General features: G+C 43.7%; 1 protein-coding gene across 1 annotated transcript in view; it reads left to right on the top strand.

Moving 5' to 3' along the window:
- podn (podocan) overlaps positions 1-13,009 on the top strand; it is a gene marked incomplete at both ends in the record, with an annotated part of 13,236 nt that extends 227 nt beyond the window's left edge. Inside the window, 11 exons of the mRNA XM_084443865.1 lie at positions 4,477-4,589; positions 5,087-5,380; positions 5,827-5,920; positions 6,177-6,241; positions 7,229-7,338; positions 7,443-7,599; positions 7,927-8,042; positions 8,545-8,758; positions 8,854-9,297; positions 9,673-9,821; positions 12,823-13,009. Of these exons, the coding sequence (XP_084299991.1) occupies positions 4,477-4,589; positions 5,087-5,380; positions 5,827-5,920; positions 6,177-6,241; positions 7,229-7,338; positions 7,443-7,599; positions 7,927-8,042; positions 8,545-8,758; positions 8,854-9,297; positions 9,673-9,821; positions 12,823-13,009 (1,943 nt within the window). The remainder of the gene's footprint in view (positions 1-4,476; positions 4,590-5,086; positions 5,381-5,826; positions 5,921-6,176; positions 6,242-7,228; positions 7,339-7,442; positions 7,600-7,926; positions 8,043-8,544; positions 8,759-8,853; positions 9,298-9,672; positions 9,822-12,822) is intronic.
- Between the last annotated feature and the right edge of the window lie 3,661 nt (positions 13,010-16,670).

Here is a 16,670-nt window from a genome sequence, read left to right as displayed (position 1 = left end):
AAAAATGTGAATAAAACTACAATAACACAGATCTGTTGTGCTGACCCCATTTCCTTTTGGCTTTTGTCATCCCATGTGTGATGGTAGATTTATGGATAATTTTGAGGAAGAGGAAACATTGGCCACATGTCCTACCTTGACCTTCAGTGAAGATAGGCCTTGCTGAGATCTCAACTTTTGTTGGATTTTATAAAAATAAACACACAAAAAAACACTTTCCAACACTCCATGACCAAGTTCCAGATTGCCACGCTGTAGTTTTTCCTTTGAAAATGTCAGCTAGTGAGAGTGTGGCTAAAACAAATCTGTTAACGAGTGCTGACCCAGATTCCACTGCAGTGTTGGCTGGCCTCTCACGTCCCCTCTGGATCCAACTCTGGAGACCCAAGCAAAGCTGCTCATGACTCACTACATGGACTGCGTTTACAATAATGGATGTAGTTATGTTCATAGTATATTTTTAATATAAATTTAATTAAGTATAGTTTTAGAAAGATTAGACACTTGAAAACTTTGCTATTATCATCTATCCAAAGGGAAATGCATAAACCACTAAGAATGTAGTAATTATTTGACATTTCTACTGCCCACACACATAGGTTAATGTTAAGCAAATGTTCAAAATCACTGAGTTTAAAGGTGAATGATAGATTTTTCTCTTCATATTTGTCTATTGCTCTTTTCAAGTGTTATACAGTACAGTAGCTAGTATTCTTTCTTCTTTGACACAGATGAAAGACAGCCAGTGATGCCTTTAGAAAATATGGGAGGTGAGATTTGGGTGATATTTAATCAATATATTTGTGGTTACTTAGAATTATGGTGACTTAAGTTGTGAGTAACTAACAACCTCTCTGTCTGGATAGTTGATGTAAACAAGTGCATGTGGAGTGTTATTTAAGAACGATAAACCTTGGGTCTGTGTCAGTTTGGGTACCTTGTGTCAGCAGGTCGCCAAGAGCGAGGAGAGAGAGAGACTCGCTGTAAATCCTGTTTGCTGAAAGGATCCAATAATATTTGATCCTGTAACCAAACTGCACCCATGCTGCAACCTTATTTATTGTTGGCACGAACACAACGCAGAGTCAAAAGCCAGGGGCCAGATGAAAATCTCGGGTTTTACAGACTCCAGATGTAAACTAATATTTAGGGGATTCTTTGATTGAGGAGGTTTTTGAACAAATTTTGAACATTTGGTCATCTTTTTGACCTGTAATTAAACCTTTCATTTTGTGTTCAATAAAGTCACTTCTAATTTGCAATTCATTGGTAGGTTGTAAACATGTAGGCCACACAGAATGGAATCATTCTATGCCTACACCCTCTCCTATGAAAGGCATTGGAGAGCCATGTTCAGTCCAATTTTGCAGCACAGAGAAATATTTGGCAGAGCTTGCCAAAATGAATCAGGGGGATATGTTCATGGCACCCTATTGAGCTGTGTGGAAAAACATATTTGGAGACCACACACACACAGGGGAGAGATTTGGAGCCTCATTTCCAACATTGGTGTAAACGAGACACAAAAGCCAATCTTGTGTAGATGTTTTTACAGTATTAAACCCTCTTTTCGCAAGCCCTACATGTGACTTCTTGCCAAAGACATTCCAGTAAAGAAGGATTTGCAAGCAATTGATTATTTGTGTTATGAAATTCAGTCAACAACACTTCCCACAGCTGTTTTAAGAGTGTTGTTGATCGTCTGGTGGCTGGTCATCCCAGGACAACAAAAAAGAGCACTGTATTGTCTCTTAAGGTTTGCCATCTAATGTCTTAGTAACACCACAGGCTCACCACCTTGGTCACACCGACAACTGAAAAACATGTCGATATTTTGGTCTGCTTCTCTACTAAAGCCAAGGCTCCATAACTCTTCTGGATCAACTCAGCCCAGTGGCTGAAGCCCAGCAGACACATGTGCTCCATCCAGCTCCCCCTGGATGACCCTCCTTTTCCTCTGGACCCTACGCAGAGGAACTGCACGTCATCCCCTGCTCTAGCACCAGCATTCTCCACTACTTGTATGTATGTATGTATGTATGTATGTATGTATGTATGTATGTATGTATGTATGTATGTATGTATGTATGTATGTATGTATGTATGTATGTACAGTAGTGATTCCTGGAGAGATTTTCAGCTGGGTCTTGTGTGACATATTCTCATGCCATTTTCGGAAATAGATATAATAGCTCTGACGTTCATGTGAACATGAAGGCCTTGAAATTGCCTGGCAATTTAACACATACAGTAGGGGCAGAGTTACCAGTCTAATTAAGTATAATTATCTTCAACAGGGCTCTTTAATGAAGCGTTCATCATCCAGAGAAACTGGTATTGATCTGGAGAGAAATTAACAATAATATTTTCTCTACAAGCAATTACTGTAGTCATATTCCTGTGGCTTTTTAAAGGAAATTGTCATACTCTAGTTTATTACCAGAGAAACCAACAGTTGGGGATAAGATTAGTCTCTCATCTCGCAATGTGGTATCAGGGGCAATATACATTGACATTTGCAATATGGAAAGATATTAACAGGAGAAGAACTAAATTTGTACTCAACTCAACATTTTTACTCAAAGCAGATGTACAGAGTGCCCGATGGGAGGTATAGAGACAAACCTGCTTCAGAAACATGAGCTATTAGATGACATCCTGTTGCCCCTTTCATGCAAACTCTGATGTCCTGTCTGCGAAATCTCATCATGCCTTTTCAATACCAGAAGAGAAACTGCTATAGCTAATTAATTAATCTACAGTAAATGTCTGATAATGCTCAAATGTTCATTTTTGGTAGAGCAAGAATGAGGCTGTGCTATCTTCTTCTTGCCCATGCATATTTTGCTTGAAATCTATGGCAGTACAGATATCACATCTGTGGAGAAACACTCAGTTTTTCACACTTCATATTAAATATATGAGTCACTGCATGTATTGGATGATGAGTGAACTAAGTTAAACCAGGAATATGATGTCCAACCTTGGCTGCTTTTTGATGACTTTCCTTGAAGCTAGTTCAAAGAAAATTAGAGCTCCGTGATTCAGCAAATCACTCTCGATGTAATCTGACTTTTTAGTGTGTCTAAGTTTTCTTGATCCCAGCTACTTCCTATGATTTCAATCTCTATATGATTCATGTGAGAGGAAACTTCTTGTTGAACCACGAAGAAAAAAATGACATGTTTTTTTTCCCCTCTCTGTTTCTACAGAACAAACTCAATTTCGGAATTAGTGCAAGAAATTGGCACATCTCCATATCGGGGCTGGAAAAGACCTATCACATTGTAGAACAAAAGAACACCTACGAATTTGGGCTTTTGGCTCTTTCAGCTTATGCTTCTCCCTCTTACTCATTTTCCTCTCTCCCTTTCCTTGTAATTTCTTTTCTTGAACTTTCCGTTTCTCACTCCCAGTCTCACTCACATCTGGAGGGTGTTCGGAGTGGCGGTGACTCGTCTCTCCTCTCCTGCTATGGGACTGTCTATGGTTGGACTGGACATCAGACTACACCGCCTCACAAAAATCCTTGGTCGTGAAGGGTAAATAATGCATGTTCTGTAGTTAATACAGAATGTATGTGGGCTAGGCATTCATGCTTTTAATGTGTGCATTATGCTCTTGTTAGATCATGTTGGAATCAAATATTATTTTCAACTTGTATGAACATGTGCTCTATAAAATAGTCTTTGACTTGACTTTAACTTTACAATCAATCCTAGAACTGTGAACTGTGTGGCGTTTTAGTCAAGTGGCATTTATCTTATAGTGGTAGTAATCTGAGAAAGAAAAGCTCCTGTCCTGCTGTGAAATGAAAGCATTTTTCACTCATGTAACGTTGCTTCATGATAGCATCATTGGAACTGCTCGTGTCCTGAAGTTGTGTTGACACTGCTTCGTGGATTGGTGAAGGTTAGTGACTTATGTGAGATGTGAGCTACTGTATGTACTGTATGTATATGAACTCTGATTTTAAAAGGAATATATTGCATGTAACGTTACAGTATTGTGTTTATCATTTGCCGGGGCCATACTGTGCTTACCATAGAGACAAGTGTGCGGCTTCGTGTGGGTTTCTCATTTGGCAACAGCTGGTGTTGTGTGTGTGTGTGTCTGCGTGTGTGTGTGTGTGCATGCGTGCGCGTGTGTGTGTGTGTCTGCGTGTGTGTGTGTGTGCGTGTGTACAGTACATGTGTGTTATGGGGCTATCATGCTTCTCTTGGCTGTGGCTCTCTGTCTGAAAGGGGCAGGAAAGGCTGCTCTGATAGATGGATGGCTTAGCCATGAGAGTGGACTTCCTGTTTGGAATATGTCCATCAGCACCAGAGAAGCTTTTTTTCCTGGCTTCACCAAAACACTGTCCCTCTCAGCTTGTTGTGCCTGTTGATGATTGAGATGATATCCTAAAATCAGATTAAGATTAATGAGAGTATCTACTGTATCTCACACTGATTCTGTTTATCCCAGTCTTTGCAGGTGCTGAGGGCACTGTGAGAGGAACTGCACACACTTTGTCTTTGCCTGTCTGCTTGGTACCAGAGGTCAGGTGTGCTGTCTGCTTGGTACCAGAGGTCAGGTGTGCCGAGGATGTGAGTTACAGTTATTATCCATCGAAATCTATTAATCGGTACTGCTATGTTAAACTTTACATACTGCTTCTATGGCTAAATATCACTTGTTAGCTAACTATAGCTATATTTCATATTAAATGGTAAATGGACGGCACTTATATAGCGCTTTTCCACCTTAGCGGCACTCAAAGTGCTTTACAATGGCCTCTCATTCACCCATTCACACACACATTCACACACCAATGGCGGTAGCTGCCATGCAAGGTGCTAACCTGCTCATTGGGAGGAATTTGGGGTTAGGTGTCTTGCTCAAGGACACTTCGACATGTGGACAGTCGGAGCTGGGATTCGAACCACTGACCCTTCGATCACTGAACGTCCCGCTCTACCAACTGAGCTACTGTACAGCCGCCCCCTAATAATTAATCAAAGGTTTATCTCAATCTAAAAACTGAATGTACTGTATCTTCTCTTTTTTGCCACAGTGTTTTCCAGTCTGAAAAGGTTGGTCTCAGGTTGAGTTCCAGCCAGCTGCCATGGCCACTTCCAGGGGCTCCGTCCTGCTGGCCCTTAGTGTGCTGCTCCTGGCCTGGGCACTGGTGCTCTCCCAGACCCCTCTACCAGAGGAACGACAAGAGGAGGAGGAGGAGGAAGAGCCGATTGGGGCGACACTCCCAGCTAAGACTGAGCCTTTAGCCTGTCCCCCAGAATGCAGCTGCACAGCCGAGGGAGCAGTCGACTGCGCCGGGGTCGATCTCACAGAGTTCCCCAGTGGATTGTCCGAAAACACCCGGCAGCTCTCCCTACAGGTGGGACAAACAGCCCCACTCAGACCTCCCATCTCTGCCCCGACCTCTTTTAGTCAACACACCAGGGAGAAACTTCCAATCGGCTGCTCTGCTCTGTCAAGTCCATTTACCAGATCCCAATAGAAAAAAGCTCTGTTGGCAATAACGATGACGAGCATGTACTCTCAGATGACGTCTTATGCTACGTTCACACCGGCGCGGCGAGAAAATTTGCGCCGCCCAGTTCGCCCCAATCTCGCCGCGGGATCCAAAAATTGAACTTTTGCGAATGTCGCCGCGCGGCGAATCCTGGCCGCCGGGTTCGCCTGATTCGCACCGCCGGTGCCGCCCGCCGCCCAGTTCACGCGAATTGTATTGACTTTCTATGTAAAATTGTGCCCGGTGTGAACACAGCATTAGTGTTACCTCTGTCATGTAGTGTGTGTGTGTGTGTCTCCTACTCCTAGAACAACGGTATAGAGGAAGTCACCACTGACCACCTTGCCCCCTTGCACCTGCTGGAGACGCTCAACCTGCAAAACAACCGTCTCACCACGCATGGTACAGCAAAGAGAGAACCCCACCAACACCACAGGGGAGAGACAGACAGACAGATAGACAGACAGACAGACAGACAGACAGACAGGCAGGCAGGCAGACAGACAGACAGACAGACAGACAGACAGACAGACAGACAGACAGACAGACAGACAGACAGACAGACAGACATACAGAGAAACAGAAAGTTTAATCAAATAGTCAACCTTTTGTCTCAAATTTGTTCAAAACATTTCAAAGTTGTGCTCTAATGTTTCAGGTCTTGAAGATGAAGGCTTTGAAGTGCTTGAACAGCTGACTTACTTATATTTGGCAAATAACAGGGTAAGTGAACAAAGCAAACAAGCAAACTTGATCTTACCATGGCTTAGCAACCATTCTTAAAGTACATGTTTTTATTCTTCAGTTTTCCTGTGTAAACTGTATGTTGAGAGACGCTGGAACAGACAGACAGCGGTACCCATGACTGTAGGGTCATAATCCAATTCTTCTTCTTTGCACCACTGTTTCCGTGATGGTGAGGTAACGTAATGTAGACATTTAAATCAACACCACTGTGCTGAATCTTTAACATTGGTATAGTTGCTCTTATTCTATTCTATTCTAGTCTATTCTATTCTACTCAATTCTGTTCTGTTCTATTCTGATATGCTGACCACGTGCCAGCCTTTAATGACTGTTGCCAAATGAGAGAAGGCAGTGATATTCTACCATCACAGTGTGTGCCAGGTTATGCTTAAAATCATGTCCAGTGTGTCTGCCAGCTGGCCTGATCGAAAATATTGATGGCATTCAGCCCTTTCGGTAGAGTGTATGAGTGTGTGTGTGTGTGTGTGTGTGTGTGTGTGTGTGTGAGCAGGAGAGATAAAGACAGCGAGGAAGGCAGGATGGACATATTTGTCTGTGACTTAAAATGGATGAATAGCCAAGGGGGATCCAGGAAGAATGGGAGGTTTTAAGTGCTCACTAAGCCTCAAAGATACACATGCTGCTTTAATCCTCCGACCATGTCTGAAAGGAGGGAACGCTAACCCCATATGAACAGTAAAGTTTAATCTCATCACCAGCACTTCCTCTTCTTTCTATATTCACTTTCCACAATGCATTGTTTTTATGGAGAAATTACTTAGATGGGCTTGGATTTCATTTTTGGATGAAAAAGAAGCACAACCTGCCATATATGTGCAACTCCCTCTCGGAAAATGTGATGGAAACATTTATTAAATGCCAGTTTTCCATTTGTTTCCATTTGTTGGTGGAGTTATGACCTTTCCCTATTCTTTTTATTTATTTATTTATTTTTACTTGTAGCTCACCTCAGCACCCAAACACCTGCCACCATCTCTGGTCAGCGCGGACTTTGCGGCTAATCAACTAACAAAGATCTACCCGTACACATTTGGCCAGAAGCCAAGACTGAAGTAAGAACCAGAGTGTTTGTGCGTGCACACTTGATTGTGAATATGTGTGCCATCACTCCTCTCCATCCTTCAACCATTGAACCCTGCCCATAACATCACCCCAGGTCTGTGTATCTCCATAACAACAAGCTGACTGACACAGGGATGCCAGAACACATGCTGAATGGCTCTGATGGCCTGGAGATCCTCATCCTGTCCAGCAACTTCCTACGCTACGTCCCCAAGAACCTGCCCTCTGCCCTCCACCGCCTCCATCTGAAGGTGAAAACCACTGACATCAACTACCCTCTCCAACTACCCTCTCCAAGACCCACTCCAATAACCCTCTCCAACTACCCTCTCCAACTACCCTCTCCAACACCCACTCCAATTACCCTCTCCAATTACCCACTCCAACACCCACTCCAATAACCCTCTCCAACTACCCTCTCCAACTACCCTCTCCAACACCCACTCCAATTACCCTCTCCAATTACCCACTCCAACACCCACTCTAACAGTTTACTTCTCATTCTGGCTGCCATGTATCCCAGTACTGTGGTGAAATCACATAATGATATGTGTTGCCTCTTGGTCCTTCGTGAACAGAGTAACAAACTGGAGAAGATTCCACCTGGGGCCTTTGACAACCTCTCTCACCTCAGAGAGCTATACCTACAGGACAACCTTCTGACCAACGATGGTATGGACAACGAGACATTCAGGTAGAGTAGGACATTCGGACATACTAACTACAGGCTGAATCAGACCTTCCGCCCAAGGTTCTCTGATGCCCCCAAGGTTCTCACATTATCATTGCTCCACTGTACACTTTGCCACAAAAATCTATGTTTTCCAGTGGAGATTGAACTTCCAGAAGATATCTTGGATGTCTTGTGTTTTGTTTTATTTCTTCACATTTGAGAACTCAAAGCCACTATTCACCAACTAAGCCCTTGAGAAATTTTAATGAGTGAGAGTTGAGTTGAAATAGGTGGTCAGAAGGCCCTGCCTCTGCTTGAATTATCTAAAATACATCCTTCCTTCATCACAGTAGAGGAAGGCACGCTTTCACCTCTCCAGTCATGTTTGATCAGTACTTATATCTAGGAAGGGAAGATGCATTTTAGAGTATTCAAACAGAGCCTGAGGCTGTGCATGAATGAGAAGGTGAAGAACTTGAATTGAGAGGAGGTGAACGGGGGTCCCTCTGTCTTCCCTTTCCAGCCAGCTGAGCAGCCTGGAGTGCCTGGACCTGTCCAACAACAAGCTGACCGTGGTCCCTAAGGGCCTGCCCCGCAGTCTGGTGCTGCTCCACCTGGAGAAAAACTCCATCCGCAGCATCCCGGCGGACGCGCTCAGCCCCATCCGTAACCTGGAGTACCTGTTACTGCACAACAACCAGCTTCGCTCGCGCTCCATACACTCCGCAGCCTTCCAGGTGCTCCACCTCCCTCTCTCACTCGCCGTATCGCTCAGTCCATGTGCTATCTGGAAATGGGAATCGTAGTTTTCCCTAACTGTAGTTCTCTGCAGGGTATGAAGAAGCTCCACACCGTCCACATGTACAACAACCTGCTGGAGCGCGTTCCCAGAGGCCTGCCCCGACGAGTCAAGACCCTCATGCTGCTCCACAACACCATCTCCGAAATCGGACGCAACGACCTGACCATGCTCTACAACCTGACGGAGCTCAACCTCAGCTACAATCGCCTGACTAGCATCAAGCTGAACCGCGAGGCTTTCAGGAAGCTCCGTCTGCTGGAGACCCTGGACCTGTCTGGGAATGGGCTCCAAAAGCTGCCGCTGGGCTTGCCACGTAGTCTGCAGGTGCTCAGGATAAAGGACAACGAGCTGCACTCTATACCTGACGGGGCACTGGCAGGCATGCTCAAGCTTAAGGAGATCAACCTGAGCAACAACCAGCTGAAGCTCAACTCTATCTACCAGGGTGCCTGGCTGGAGTTGAGTGCTCTAACGGTGGGTGTGTGGACAGGGGGTTTGGCTGGAGCTGAGTGCCCTAACGGTGGGTGTGTGGACAGGGGGTTTGGCTGGAGCTGAGTGCTCTAACGGTGGGTGTGTGGACAGGGGGTTTGGCTGGGCAGAGTGGATGAGGAGGGAGGTGGGGGGAGGCGGTCAGAGGGAGAGGATGCCCTTCAACCTTAAAGTAATATTTTAGTGAGAGAACAAGCTGCTGGGATTATTTCAGCGTGCAAAGCAAACAGCTGATTCCCCGAGCAGCTCTCATCCTTTTAGTGCCATTCATACAATGACACGTGTGCGTGCTATGAATGAGGCTCTCTGATGTCAGGGAGATAAAGGTTTCTATTTGATGAGGCTGGATTGTTCTTTCAGACGCTGGACCTTTCTACTAACCAGCTGTCCCACATCCCCTCTGATCTGCCCGAGTCTCTGGAGTACCTGTACCTGCAAAGTAACCGCATCAGCAGTGTTCCCGCCACGGCCTTCGAAGGCACGCCTAACATCAAAGGCATCTACCTACGGTGAGGCAAATACCAGAAAAACAACGATAGAAACTAACTGACACACACACGCACTCACACACACATATAAGCAGCACCTACGCATGTTTGAAACCAAGGACTTCAGCATGATATGAACTCCTGCACATATGAACTCCTGAACTACTCCTACACTTCAAGCTGTTCCCTAGCATAGTTTCCGAATGACACATCTCTGGACTCTCTAGCTGCAAGCATCACTATATTTGTCCCCTAGAGAGTATGAATAAGTCTTTTTTTATTCATGCCAGCTGTAGTACATCTCGATTGACAGGCGAGTTGTAGCCATTCCCAGGACTTCAATCTTTGGCCCAAACACGTGGGTGAGCAGAGTATTATGTAACTGTCACAGGGGGGTGTTAGCCCCATCTTGATCCTGTTGTGCCAGCAGGCTGAATAAAATAGATAGCGCAGCAATAGTATGCAAATCTGTCCATCTGTTCTTTATAATTACCTATCCAAACTTTAAGTCACTTGTTCAAGTTTTACGAATACTTTCCACGTCTGTGTCTGCTGTTGTGTTGGTAATGTAGGTTTGGTCGTACCCTCTTGGTTTTACTATTGATTAGAGATGAACTGCATCTCATTCAGTGATCCTCATTGTGTTTGCTTAGGGAGTACTGATTCATCAGCCTGACCCAGGCCAGGCTGTTTTAGGGGATGAACAGGGCCTGACCCAGGCCAGGCTGTTTTAGGGGATGTTCAGGGCCTGACCCAGGCCAGGCTGTTTTAGGGGATGTACAGGGCCTGACCCAGGCCAGGCTGTTTTAGGGGATGCAGGGCCTGACCCAGGCCAGGCTGTTTTAGGGGATGTTCAGGGCCTGACCCAGGCCAGGCTGTTTTAGGGGATGTTCAGGGCCTGACCCAGGCCAGGCTGTTTTAGGGGATGGACAGGGCCTGACCCAGGCCAGGCTGTTTTAGGGGATGAACAGGGCCTGACCCAGGCCAGGCTGTTTTAGGGGATGAACAGGGCCTGACCCAGGCCAGGCTGTTTTAGGGGATGTTCAGGGCCTGACCCAGGCCAGGCTGTTTTAGGGGATGTACAGGGCCTGACCCAGGCCAGGCTGTTTTAGGGGATGTACAGGGCCTGACCCAGGCCAGGCTGTTTTAGGGGATGTACAGGGCCTGACCCAGGCCAGGCTGTTTTAGGGGATGTTCAGGGCCTGACCCAGGCCAGGCTGTTTTAGGGGATGTTCAGGGCCTGACCCAGGCCAGGCTGTTTTAGGGGATGTTCAGGGCCTGACCCAGGCCAGGCTGTTGTGCTCTTCATGCTGCGTCTAGCAGCTGCTGCCACATCAGTTCGGAAATGTTTTTCTACCAAATCCACCCACAGCTGGGAGCCTGTAGCCTGAACCAATTTAGAGCTTCTGGTATGCTAGCACTATTGGGGGAGGGGGATTGTGTGTGTGTGTGTGTGTGTGTGTGTGTGTGTGTGTGTGTGTGTGTGTGTGTGTGTGCGTGCATGTGTGCGTGCGTGCATGTTTGTATGTGTGCTATGCTTGTTTGTGCGTGTTTATGTTTGTGCGGTTTTGTGTGTGGGTGTGTGTGTGTATGTGTGCTATGCTTGTTTGTGCGTGTTTATGTTTGTGCGGTTTTGTGCGTGTGTGTGTGGGTGTGTGTGTGTATGACTACGGATTTGCATGACTGACTGTATGTGTGGGTGTTTTAGCCGTTTCATGAGAAAATTTGAAATGGACACAATTCACTCTATCCCAGGAGAGGTAGAGGGGTGTGTTACCATGGGTGCATTTCAAAGTTAAGACAAGGGGTTTGAATTGAATCCTGTAGGAGACAGAAGCCAAGATACAAGAATAGGGGGGATATGGATATTTTTCTGCACTGTCATCAGAATCTTGGCACTGTTCTGGGTGTCCTGGAGCTTTTGCAGGCTCTTACCAGGGATCCAGATGAACAGTGCATTACAGTAGTCCAGCCTTGAGGAGACAAAGGCATGGACAAGCTTCTCAGCATCTGACAGGGTTAAAGGACAATGCTTGTTTTTGACAACCTGGACCTTATTTACGGCATATTATAAGACGTTTGACTCACCGAGATAACTTTGGTGTAATTCGGAGGCCTGTAGAAGAAATTTAAAATCCAGCGCGAGCCAGTATATCCATGTAATGGCGGCGGACGGGGCACTGAGAATGCAGCTTCTAAAAAATCTATTTTCTGCCGCGAAACGGTTGTTTTCATCAATCTGTCTTTATGAATCGCTAGTTGTGCTTACATAGAGCGTAGGCCTGTTGTGTTTTTTCACAAACAACAAACAACCGTTTCGCGGCAGAAAATAGATTTTTTAGAAGCTGCATTCTCAGTGCCCCGTCCGCCGCCATTACATGGATATACTGGCTCGCGCTGGATTTTAAATTTCTTCTACAGGCCTCCGAATTACACCAAAGTTATCTCAGTGAGTCAAACGTCTTATAATATGTCGTAAATAAGGTCCAGGTTGTCAAAAACGAGCATTCTCCTTTAAGGTGGGAAAGAGTTTGGCTATGTTTTTAAGGTGGTAGAATGATATACAGATATGTTTGATGTGGGTGTCGAAGGCCAGGGAGGGATCAAACTTGACACCGAGGTTGATGATTGAGGAGGAGAGAGCGATGGTTTGGCCTGCAATGGTAAGGTGGGTTATGGGTCATCATTAGAGTGAATAGTGTTAGAAGATCAACAGATCAGTTACACTGATCGCTGAACAGAGAGTGGGTTTTAGATGAACATTGGCTTCAAACACACACAGTGCTAATGAGCCTATTCAATATCTTTATAAACCTCCTGTTGCTCATCTCTAACGCCTCCTATTGCTTGTTTTGTTTTCATCTGAAATTCAGCTGGCTCTGATTTAGATGTCATGTCTTGGCTACCACATGAACATTGTGAGATTGCTGTGATTGTGAATTCCAGCGTGAATGAGCCGATGGTCTCTGCACAGCAGCTGGCTCCTATAACATCTGGGCCTTTACCCTGTGTTCCCTCTCAGGTCCAACCGCCTATCGGTGAACTCCGTGAAGGAGAGCTCCTTCTCCCACCTGACCAAGCTGCAGGTTCTGGACATCGGCCCGGCCAGCTCTGGACCCCCCTTTGGAAAAGAAGAGGAGGTGGAGGAAGGGGTAGAAATGGTGGTGGAGGAGGAAACAGAGGGAATAGAGCAGGGATTTGCCCTCTAAGAGAGTTCCATTTGAGGATGGAATGGTAGTAGATAAAAATGTATATGAACTGATGGATGGACAGGATGGAGGTGGCGTTGAATAGCATGCAGACTTATTTCTGGTGCAGGATGCCAGATTTTTTTTCTTTCTTTATTTGTGGGGGGTGTTGAGACTTTGCTTTTCTCTGCAATGACAGATGCTGCTGCATATCTTCTTTATTGGAGCTAAGCCTTATTTCTGTCAGGTTTAAAGGGAGAGATAATGGACATTTCTGCTTGAAGGGAAAACAAACCTCTCTGAGTCTGTGTTAATTTCCCTGACACTCATCATTAGATTTGACCTATGGTAAAATATTGGGCATCCTGTATCTTTATGCCTCTGTGCTGTAGTCGAGTAGAAGAGGCATAACACTCTTCTTACAATAGCTATCTTTCAGTGATGTTATGGTCTGGTGTGATTTGATGTTTAATTACCATGGTTATAATAGTTTTGCTTTTTTCGTTAGTTTTTATTTTTATTTCATTTGAACTTTTTTTTTTCATTTTCAGATTAGTTTTAATTCGTTTTTAAAGCAAGTTTGCTAGTTTAGTTCAGTTTTTATTTTTTGAAAATTCTTAGTTTTAGTTTAGTTTTTATTAGTTTCAGTATTAGTTTTCATGTTTTTTGTTCTGTGCCAGCTTGAGCGTGAGACTATCCTGATCTCGCGAGCTCACATTTTTCACTCTTTTTGAAACAAACCATCTGGTGCAAGTCAGATTACTTTTGCGCAAGGGCACAGCTGGAGAAAAAATGGAGGATAGATTTCATATCCACCCAAAATACTAGGCTTATGTATGAAATGACAAATACTAATAGTAAGGACATTTTCTCTATAATTTTTGTTTATTTTAGTTAGTTTTGTAAACACAATACAGTTTTAGTTAGTTATCGTTTTTTGTAAAGCTTAGTTTTTGTTTTTATTTCAGTTAACTACAATGTTTTTTCACACCTAGTTTTCGTTTGTTACTGTAACTATAATAACCTTGGTAATTACTTCTATTACTATGTCACTAAGGTCATATGTGCATATATATATATATATATATATATATATATATATATATATATATATATATATATATATATATATCAGCCTGCCTGGAGCTTGCTGCTAATGCCTCACTTTATTCCAACCTTATTTTACAAAATCTAAGATCGCAAATATACATATTTAATAATATCTAAAATACGTATGCTTTTATTCACCTCATTGCTGTGAATACCATGTACTTTTACTGTATGTACAGTATTGTACCACATATACTGAAAAAGCCTATTATTTGAAAAAGCATTTTTAGTCTGAGCACTTATTTGGAAAACAAAGCCAAACACAATATAAAGCAGGCAATTTATATAAAATGTCCTCTTTATTCATAAATACATTTTGAGATTTCAGCTTACTACCAAAACCATTTTTGCAAAGTTGCAGATGACCAACAACAGAGGCATCCGAGAAGAAGTGACAGGAAGAGCAGAGAAGATTATGTTCCCCTCACCACCATCATTTATAAAGGTCACCGTTTTTCAAGTACTCCATCTATTGATTGGAAAATGTCTCAGATGATTGCAAGTACTGTATATGTCTGTCTGATGTTTGTTTGAAATGAAACTGCAGAAAAAACTGGACTCTTAGAGCTAGAAAACATTGGATGTTGAATATACAGTATATTCCCCTCATAGCTTTACCAGCTCTACTGTTACAATATATCTGAAGAAAAAGTGAAGTGAGAGAAAACAGAAGGATCAAGGTGGAGGAGAGATTAAAGGAGGTGTATAGTGAGTAAAAATAATGTGTGATTCAGAAGTAGGGGTGTAACAATATATCGTGCCACAATATATCGCGATACAGAAACGTCACAATACGTATCATCAAGGTGAAAACAATATTGTGATATGTTTATTGTATATCAGTGAACGCTGGCTACACAACGCTGGTAACAAACACGTCTTTTGTCTCTAGGCCTATCCATGATATTACAACAGTTAAGCTCTAAATTCACAAAGTGTAGTGGAGTAGAAATGTGGAGAAATGCACTATTGGTGTGAACAGCAGCGCTACTGCAACGCTTCACACCTGCCCTTAGTGTATCGTATCGTATTGTTATCATCAACCCAATATCGTGCATCGTATCGTATCGTGAGATTAGTGTATCGTTACACCCCTATTCAGAAGTCTCTCTGAAAATATTGTTTAGTTATTTCTCACTTGTCCCATCAGAAGCCATACTCTCATTATTTATTGTGCTTGTGAGGGCAACCCCAATCATTTCTCAAAGGAGCATACCCAGGGTGAAAAGGCCCTCTGCTTCCCACTCTAAATATGACTCAATTATTGTATTAACAACCATCTTGTGCAGCTGACAGACATGGAATCTGAAAGCTGGGAGTCTAATGCAGATTAGAATGTAAATGTATGTTCCAATGCTTGTATGCAGAAGCATCTGAGGGCAAGTGGGTGTTGTCTTGGTGAGCTGACAGCTTAATGCTGGCTCAGAACTGCTAGTTTGGGGTCATGAAATTGTAAGGTTCATGAATATACAACATACCACAGTTGAGGCATTTCACAAGATCCAACATATTTTTCAATGCATGCCAGCAGCTATCTGCCTTCATATCTGCCAAGATATAAAGAATGATAGTATGGAAACCAGCCAACCTACCTACTAACTTCTTAACATGAACATAACATAGGATCTAGAAAACCTAAAGGACAAACTAACATTCAAACTCTGCTATGTCAGCATTGACACATAAAGAGATACCTTCCACTGTAGAGAGTGAAATATGGTCATGATCAGTAGGTGCATTTTGCTTCGTGGAGATATCAGCCCAACACCACTAGCTTTGTTAAGGCAAAATAAACAGCCAATATGAGGACAGCTTGCTTACAGATCAATAGGTATTAAGTCAAGATGTTTGGCTTATTCTCTTTTCTTTTCTCTGATTTATGATACAGTGGCTTGATACCAATACAAAAAGCCACAATTTATCTGGACAATATTATGCACTCTTTAACAGACATGTCGCACAATAAATTATATAAAATGTAATAATATCAAAGACAAACTAAATCAAACAATGTAAATATTCACAGGTATGTACAGGTCTAAAGGGACTTCTTCCCACAATCCGTGATTGCATTTGTATGTTGTGCGTACTCATACTGTAAGTGCACACATTTAGGTCCCTTGCAAACCGACCATCTCCTGCTGGCATGCACGCTATGCTGCTGGTGGTCTGTAGATCACAAGCATTGCAGAGAGACAACGTATGTCATCAAGTCTTTGTGCCTCTCTTTGGCCACAGTATATCTGTTGATATAGCACTTGTTCTATCATACTGAGAATCAGTTTCAAAACCACTCCTCTTGAGCAGGGTCACTGAGGAGAAACCCATGACCCGTCATCGCGACGGTCTCTCTGGCTGGCCGCCGTCCAAATAAGCACAACAGGATATCTTATCACAAATGTCATGTTTCACACATACTCACAAGAAAGTATACAAAAAAACATGATTTGACCAATCATTCAAACAACATTAGTGCCCAGAAATAAGACGGGATCCATCTGCCTTGGCCTCCTCTCTGGTGGGAGGTGTCGCCCTCGGTTCTGGACTGAGCCTCAGCCCTGTTGAGGCAGGG

The sequence above is a fragment of the Borostomias antarcticus genome, assembly GCF_949987555.1.
Source record: "Borostomias antarcticus genome assembly, chromosome: 10".
NCBI classification, from domain to species: Eukaryota; Metazoa; Chordata; class Actinopteri; order Stomiiformes; family Stomiidae; genus Borostomias; species Borostomias antarcticus.
This window is presented reverse-complemented; position numbering and strand designations above follow the sequence as displayed.